The 8,899-nt window shown below is 38.5% G+C and overlaps 1 protein-coding gene across 12 annotated transcripts in view; it reads left to right on the plus strand.

Moving 5' to 3' along the window:
• The window catches only part of N4BP2 (NEDD4 binding protein 2), a 43,516-nt gene extending 37,146 nt beyond the window's left edge, over window positions 1-6,370 (plus strand). For 10 of the 12 annotated variants that reach the window (XM_027642616.1, XM_027642615.1, XM_027642625.1 and 7 more), the window contains 2 exons: window positions 1,208-1,331; window positions 2,106-6,370. In XM_027642616.1, coding sequence (XP_027498417.1) covers window positions 1,208-1,331; window positions 2,106-2,151 — 170 coding nt within the window. In that variant the 3' untranslated portion in view covers window positions 2,152-6,370. The remainder of the gene's footprint in view (window positions 1-1,207; window positions 1,332-2,105) is intronic. The other 2 variants (XR_003527560.1, XM_027642621.1) reach the window with 2 other exon arrangements.
• The last annotated feature ends 2,529 nt before the right edge of the window (window positions 6,371-8,899 follow it).

The following is an 8,899-nucleotide window of genomic DNA, read 5'->3' on the forward strand; positions in this document are numbered from 1 at the left end:
AGTGTACTTGCTGTAAAAAGATAAGTTTTCTGCATTGCTAGTTTACCCTATAAATTTAAGCACACTGGGAATGCTTTTATAAGAAATATTTCTTACGCAAGATACGACTGCACAAACCTGATTTTTTGAATCTGCTACTCCACAGAGTATAAACAGAAGTGTTCAGTTGGGCCTTAGATAATCCTTTTCTTTCAATATGCAATAAATTGCATTATGTTGTGCTATTCTTGCAATGATATTTGTGTATCATTTAAGCTGTAACCTAATGCTTTTTAGAGCTAAATTTCCAGAACTGCATTTACAGTTCTGGAATTGATAGTAGTGCCTCTCTGTGCAGTCCATTCACCTAAATCTAAAAAAAAAAAGTTAATTTCAGTGTATGGACATGGGAAAGAGATCAATACTAGGAACTTTTTGCTGGCAGTAAAATGATATAAAACCTAAATAAAGTTATGCGAGAAAGAGAGAGGGAGTAGTTGAGGAAGGATGTCATGAAAACTGTTAATTCCAAACTGGCAAATCTTGGCTCATTTTGAGAATCCAGTTTAATTTTTTTTTTTCCTCTTTTTCAAACTCTTCATCAGTTGAGGTTCAGAAGTTATCTCTGGGAAGAGAGCAATTTCTTTTGTTGTCAGGGCTAGATACAGCTCATGGAATGTTTTGATCTGTTGATCATGCTCCAGCATAGCAGAAGATAATCCAAATAAGTGTGACTTAAATGTCAAAAATGCTGGATTTATATTTTCTTTCTTCTTAATTTCTTTATTCAATAAAATGTTGTTTCTTTATTCACATTAATTTAAGATACAATATGAAACAATAGTGTCACTTAAAAATTGAGTAAATTACACTCACCTCTTTTAATTTTGCAATTTAAATTTATGTCACAGGATGTAAATTCCAATTAAGTATTAGATGACAGAAACAGTAAAGCTGCTATGAAATTAGAAGGATTTTGTGATGATCACAACATGCATATTGCAAGCAATCTAGATTTAAAAAGCTTGACTATGTTTGTTTTTCAGAGTATCTTTTTTAGAACAGGGGAAAAATGGCTGTTTTTACATAAAACATGCATAGCCAGCATGGCAAAGCAAGGTTCTGAATCAATAGTGAGAGTTTTCAGAAGAATGCATTGAAGGTATATACTAAATGCCAACTCTCTGCTGAGGGAAAATTTTAACTGTTACAATTCCTGCTGTTACAGAGCACCAGCAGACTGGTGGTAAACCATATCTCACTGTTATCACGGGAAGAGGAAGCCATAGTCAGGGAGGAGTTGCTCGCATCAGACCAGCAGCTATCAGATACCTCACAACCCACAACTTCAGGTGAGTTTAGATTTTTGTTACTGATACATTTTTTTTCTCAACCCACATGTAACTAACTGAAAATTGAAGTTAGTTTTAGAATACTATTAAGCGACTACAGAGATTAAGGCAGGTCTTCTGTTTCAGATTAAAGTAAATTTGCTGTTTCACAAATCCAGTGCAATTGCGTGACACAGTAGCACTTTATACAGGGCACCTATTACATGTTAGATCCTTTCCTCTGAGATAGTTCAATTACATATTTCCATTCAAGGTTGCTGTCTTTACTGTGAAAAGTTGTTAATCCTGCTTTTTATTGGTTCTCAATACCTGCCTTATTGCTCAGTTTATGGGGGATAGCAATTTAGCAAGTCTGGCCAGCATCAGTGCTGCTTTTTCTCTAGAGCACTTTGTGAAGGTGACTCAAAAATAACATAGACTTCTGTCCCCATCTCCTGCTTACCTTCTACAGAATACAAGGGTTAAAATCCATTTTTAAAGAAGAGGGAGTGAATGGGGAGCAGGAATAGAGGAGCAGAATGAATATAACCAAGAATACTGGGCAGCTTTTTCTTAGATTTTCATCTTAGTTTCTGCTATTTCCAGCTCTTTACATCTCCGGATTCTGTAAAATCCTCCTTTACTGTCACATCTGAGGACATAGTGCTGATTTCCTGACTCACATGCACGTATACTTGACTGAGAACCTTACCACTTTCCATATGTTTGAAGATTGAAGGAGATGGCATTGCACATAGTTTTCATGGTGAAGCTTCATTTTTTCTTGTTTTATAGGTTCACAGAAATAAAACCAGGCTGCCTGAAAGTCATGCTCATTTGAGGAGTTGTGGAGAAGAGGAATATAGAAACTGAGGTGTTGGATTACATCCAGATAACAGAAAAAAGATTGATGTTTTGAACAACTGTACTAGTATTTTGTAATCTGTTTTAAAGGATGATATTTTATTAGAAATTATTTCAATTTACAGTAAGTGGTTTTGTCATAATGTTTCCAATAAAATTTTTGTGTGAAATGGATCCTTTTTGAACCTGCAAAAAAAGAAGATACTTAAGGGATTTGAAGTCTCAGAAATGCAGATCAAGAATTTTGCTGAGAAATATGTGATGTTTTAAAGGGAAGATAAGGTACGATTTTTAAATATAACTGTCTTCTCAGCATACCTAATCTATTTCTTTTGACCCTCAGACATTTTGATTGCCATGACTTCTGTGCTTTTAAAACATAGTACCTTGTACAAAGTTATTTTGTGATTCAGAACTTTGTGTTAAACCCTTCAGAAGAACAAAAGGAGAGGGTGAAACTGGGCAACTACTGATATTTCAAATACAGTTACAGCTGAGTGCTAAATATTTCCAGGTTTCTTCAAAAGTTTGCTTTAGTGGTTATGTTGGGATGGGTTGACGGGTTCTATTGTCTTTATTCCATTCTAAACTTCTCTCAAGTCTGGGAGTTGCATATAATGGCCTATGCATTAAGACCAGCTCCATGTTTGGTAATTTTGCAGACTTAGTGTGGTCTGTTAAAGGGAAACCCACAATGCTGTAGTTCAGTCTCTTCTTACACATGGCTAAACTGTAATTTTGCAGGAAATACCCTTACATTTTTGCCTTTACCATCTACTGGATTAAAAGTGTTTCTTATTTTATGGCTTTTTAAGTGAACCAAATTGAGTACTGTTTCACTTAATAAGTGTCTAATAGTGATGTCTTCATTCTCTGTGTATTAAGTTTGGTGATTTCCTTGTAGAAAATATGATTGTGAAACATTTTAAATGTATTTTTAACATCAAAGTGAATGCTAATACTGCACTGGTAATTGCCTAACTGGAAAGTCTAGGAGTACAAAAGTTCTGGTTTTGGTGGTGTTGCATCAGCATCTAGAAATACCTATTTAAAAAAAAAAATCCAAAACAACACAGAAAAACCGCAAACAAAACCCCTCCACAGTGAAATATAAACATCTGTACTTTGGCAAGTGTTTCCAGTAGACAATCAGAACACTTTTTAAAATAGAAATATCTTCTAGAATGCATTACTACTTTCATTTACATCTTTGCCTCTTGAAATATTCATATTCTTAAAATATGAATTTTGTTGTAAGGCTTTTTCAGAACAGGTCTGAGTTTTGTATTAGGAATAATATTAATAGGTTAAAGATTAATGGGAGTGTTTTTAAAGTTTTTAACCACTTTTGCAGGACCTACATGCACATAAGAGTTTGTGTATGAATCCATATGTGTGTGCAAGTTCTGCCATTTGTGTGCATGGATACTAATAAGCAAGGAACTTCTGTGAGAAAAGCTGTCCACAGAAATAGATTTCAGTTGAAAATGTGTCTGTATAAGTTGCTGACAAGCTGAAAGACATGGTGTTTCCTGAATACCCGTGTTTACTGTGATACATACACAGTGAATGTAATGCACAGTAGACTTAAAAATGAGTTTGTCGTGCTTCACCAGATATAATAATGTTTTCATGGTGATTTCAAGTGGAAGAGTAGCTTGAATAATACTTAATCAAAGGGACTCTTTCTAAAATAATAGACTGCCATAATAAGTTTTATATTTTTTGTGGGTACTTAGTTCATCTGAATTGTGTCCTTTCTCTGTTTCTTTCTCTTGGGCCTGCTCTGGTAACCAGTGATGAAATGTAAAAGACCTGTGTTCCCCAAACAGCACTAGCAGAGCACTGCCACTGCACAATGTCCTGTGTGGTGAAGCCCACACTTCATCCTCTGTGACAGTGCCTAAAATGGACTGAGGTGCCATTTAGGCAGTTGGCCTCAAGACAACAGTTCAGATTATCAACTGTCTTGTCCCAGCAGAGCTAGGATCTTTATTTTGCACCAAGAGCTGTCCCTTGTGCTCCTGAACAGGTTTTCCTTAGTGCTACTGTTTATAACAAATCAAGGTACAACTCTCTGGGACAGCTCTTTGAAGTACCAACCCTGTTGCTCGGCCTGAGTGGCTGTTGCATGTTGAGCTTCTGGATGCCCAAGTCCTACAGTGATGTGCTTGTAAACAGGAAAGTACCAACACTTCTGGTTTTTTTGGGAGGGAGCCTGATTCATTCGAGCATATTCATACCATTCCCAACATGAACAAAGACAGCTTAGATTTTATTTTGAAAGATGAACAGAAAGAGTTGTTGTCTTGTCCATCTGTTCATCATAATCTAGTTGACAACTTTATCCTGGAGATAAGAAACACTCAGCTTTTTGCCTTCTGGCTTCACAAGTGGATGATAATGATGGCACTTGACTCTCACTTCCCCAGAAAAATGCTCTGACCAATGTACTCGGGACTATTTTTGAAGTCGCCACTTCCTGAGCCTCTTTCAAAATCGCCACTGCAAGCTAAGAGTGCGAGATCAAGGGGACAAATGAGGTTGAAGAATTAAGAGTGCGTAAACAGTCTCTGGAAGTGGGCCAGGACTCTTCAGAAAAGCAGCTGTCCCCGCTGAGCTTCAGTGTCCTTCCATATTATTTTTCCATCTCTTAGTCCTATTTGGATAAATATGTTTAAAATGTTCAGGGCAAAACCTCTATTGCTCCACCCATTGCTTGGAGAATTTTTTTTTTCAGTCTGTCAAAAGTCAGCAGAGACATTCACAACTTAAGAGCAGTTTGGGGTAGTTTTCTCTCTTCCTCTTTTAATTGTCCTTTTGGGTACAAGTTGAGGTTCACTACAGTACTCTACTTAGGTTCACTACTAAACCCTGTCTGGTTATAGGCTGATCATTCACCTAGTTTAAGTTGTTTGACTACCAGCTGAACTGTGATGGAAGATGATGGTTTAAAATTGTAACATGGGTAGAACCAGTCTTGCCTCTGTTGAAAATAGTGACAGAGCCTCTGTCAGCTTCAGCAATTCAAGATGCAGTTCCAACTCAGAGAAAATATGATGAGCTCAAGCTTCTTCTTTTGTAGGATCTTAAGCATGTGCTTAAAAGCTGTGCTGAGCTTGATGCAGAATGGAGCAGGAGTTCAGTGCACAGTGAGTTAGTAAGTAGAGTTTTATCAGGAAGGATCTAAGTAAGTAGAGTTTTATCAGTAAGGATCTTCATGCCTTCAGCTACTTGCCAGTATTCCAGAAACACAACACTGGAGATCTTGTATTCTCTGACTGGTTTTATAATGTATTCTGTGACGAATTCTATGAAATATAATTGTTTCCAAATGGTATGTTAAAGTAGGTTACATTTTAGAAGTTCTCGCCTTTCTGATGTCTTCTACAATTACATCAGTGAGAATCCTGAAGTATCATGTAAATTCTGTATCATCTTACACTTTTAATTAAAACAGTAGTATTGCCACCAGCACTCTAAAATAATGTGCAACTGTTAAAATACCTATTTTGTGTACTACTTTTTATTCTGTTCTTCAGCAGCATGTGATTGTGATGACTTTAATATATGACTTTTGGTGTCTTTTTTACAAAACATTTTAATAGTTATCCCAAATTTTAATTTAGGAAAATTATCCTGTTTTTATTGTACAAAATTAATGCTTGTGCTAACATTGATGAGTGATCTTACAGTATAAAAAAAAAAGACCCAGAGGTGCAATGCAGAAAGTTGTCTGAAGTAACATGACTGTTGAAAAACATTTCAGTTGATTGTGAAAGTAGTAGGGCAAAAATGTTATTTTAAAAAATATTTCAAGATACTTTGGCTTTTGCTTTTAATATCATGTGGTACATCCCCCCCAAACCCAACCAAAGCCCAACTGTTCATGCTATTTTAGCTAAATAACTTGTGCAGAGGATTAAATGACTATATGTGAATATGCATGTGAAAAGACCTAGTACTGCAGCTACCACTTGTAAAAGCTGTTAGGACCAGTAAGTATATTGGAAGATATAAATTTCTATTTTTAAATTAAAATAAAAAATGATTTTTTTATTTGTATAAAGTTGTAATTTTGCTGTTAACTATAACTTTCATTTTTTACTGAAATAATTTTGTAATCTGCATTTAGAATTTCTAATGTGAAAAGGAATTTACAAAATCTAGTTTATTAATAAAGATTTTTGCCACAATTATAGCGTTCTGTCTTTCCTTGGAAAACTAGGCTTCAGATTGTGTCAAATAGTAGCCTTGGAGTTCTTCATGAAAGCCACTTGCCTTGGCTTCAGGATACCATCTGTAGGGAGATGAAGCAACCATCTGCAGGCATAAAAAGTAACAGATTTGTGGCCTGAATTTCAGTGTTGCAAGTGGGAGCTGAATGCTCACATTACTGAAAATGAGGATCGTGGTGTCAGATTTTTTTTTTGGCCTGAAGTAGCTGAAAATATGCTATTCCAGCCTAGCTTACTTATGGGAGAGTGGAGCAGTGGTGTACGTCAAGGAGAGAGGCCAGTATGACCACTGGAATCATGGGAATTTGGGGGAGGGAAGTGTTCTGCATAGACCTGATTTAGCAAGACCCTTTAGGTCAGGGCCAGTGACAGGCTGGATCCTGAGGAAGCACAACTCTGTACTGTTGTGGATTCGGAGCTAAGTAAGCCTGTCTGGCTTTTTCCAAACCTGCTCTATTCTGGTCAGATGCAGATATTCCTTTGTGTTGTCCTGGAAGTGCAGAAAGACACCTGAGACCAAAGTGCTGGCTAGAGTGCAGCCTATTTTATTAGCTCAGCTTAAGGACAACTGGCTTTGACCCAAATTGACTCCTGCAGAATTGTTCCTATGACTTAATTGCCTTGTAGCTTGGATTGCTGCAGAAACAAGTCAGCCTTGTGCATTTCCACAGCAAAGCCCTAACACACAAGCTGTTCAAGAGAGCAGGGAAAGCAGGTTTTGGGAACACAGAAAGCTTGGCAGATCTTGTTTTAGATCTGACATGGCTGATCCCGAGCCACAATTACTAGACCACAACATTGGTGAATGCCTTATTGGTTGTGTGCTCCTTCCTTACAGGACTTCTTCTGGCAGTGTGATTCAAGGACCAGCTTGGGGATTAGTCTCTTAAGTTGACATTTTAAAGTGGAGGTACTGCTAGTGGACTTGCCTTCTTTCTGGAGACAGGACTGCAGTTCAATGTGGAGACCCAGCTTAACTCCTACCCTTGCTAAAACAGTCCATCCTGATTCACTAGCCTCTGTCTCAGTTCTTGCCCTTATTTCCTCTGAGTCCTGGAATAGCCCTGAGCTCCTCTCTGCTTCCAGCTGGGAGATGTTCCTCAACAGCACTCTGGGGATTTCTGAGAGTCTTTCTCCCTATTTAAATATGAGAAATGAAATGTTTTTCTCTGTCCTTACTTAGGGAAATAATTTGAACTTTGACAATTGAAGTGTGGTAATATAAAAATATTGCTGGAGGCAAACAGAAATTTTCAGCCCAGATTATTAAAGCATAATTAAATGTTGTGTCTGCTGGTGGAACATATCAGGTAGCTCGACAATAGGTGGTGCCCTTTCCAACGGCACAGAGTGATGGTGGCAGCAGTTTTTACTGTGCCCTACCAGAGCTGTTGTTTCTCTGTATGACAGGCGCTAAAGGATGTTATTACATATCACGAGCTGTTAATTTCTTTCTCGGGGAGAATCCTGTATTCAGAGTATTATTTTGGTGACCTTTCTTCTTTACAGGTGGGTGGGGTAGCTTGTTTTTAAGATATACTTGCTGCTCTGTGCTAAAGATGGGCAAGTCAAGTTTATTTTTGCACTCAGGTTTGAAGATGATAATACTGAGGTTTCTCCGTTAACTGCACTGTGTTGGTTTTTGTAGGTTGGTTGTCTGATTGCTTGGACAGATCAGTCTGGAGATGGCTATATCAGTTTGGAGATGGATATAAAGGCATTGTGCTGTCAGGTGAAGTCCTGTGCCACTGTGGATGTTGCTGGTGGCACAGTCATCTTAAAAACCCTCATGGGGGTGGATCTTCTTGATGTTGGCTGACGTTCTGCATCATGGGGGCCTGGCTGGGCTAGCAGTGGCTTCTCACTAGTTGGCATCATTTAAAGTTCCTTTTTTCTGTAGCCTGAGTGGCTTCTACATGGCATGAAGCTGGGAGGCATTTGTCTTCTGAAGATAAGCTCAGAGAATCCTTCTTATGAACGGGGCCTGTGTTTGTCCTAAATAACAGTTAGGACCTTCAGAGGATCCACTCTCTGGGCCAGTCTGCCCTGTGTTCCTGACTGCTGGAGAGCCTTTGGGATGCTGAATCAGTTCTGCAGCCTTCTCCCCCACATCTCAGCTGAAAATTCATCTGGGAGATGTTGAGGGAGCCTACAGAGTACAGAGATGCCTTGTAAGCTGTAAGAATCTTGTGGGGAAGATCTATGGAGGCATGTAGATGGGCCATGTCTGAGCGACCACATTGCCAGGTGCAGGCACAGGCCCTGAAAGAGCTGTGGAGAAGGCTGGCTACTGGATCCAGACCAATATCAAGAGACTGCTGAGATGAAGAAGAAAGGCATTATAGCATGAGGGACATTATGCTGGAGGATGGATGGTGGCACCAAGTAAGGACATGGCAGTGAATTGAGAGGATGGCAAACACTAGAAGGGATCTGCAAAACCTGATAGGGAAGGGTGTCGAGTGGTGAGTGGGCAGTGCAGAGGTG

This window comes from Corapipo altera, unplaced genomic scaffold (assembly GCF_003945725.1).
Source record: "Corapipo altera isolate COAL_440 unplaced genomic scaffold, ASM394572v1 22, whole genome shotgun sequence".
Lineage (NCBI taxonomy): Eukaryota > Metazoa > Chordata > Aves > Passeriformes > Pipridae > Corapipo > Corapipo altera.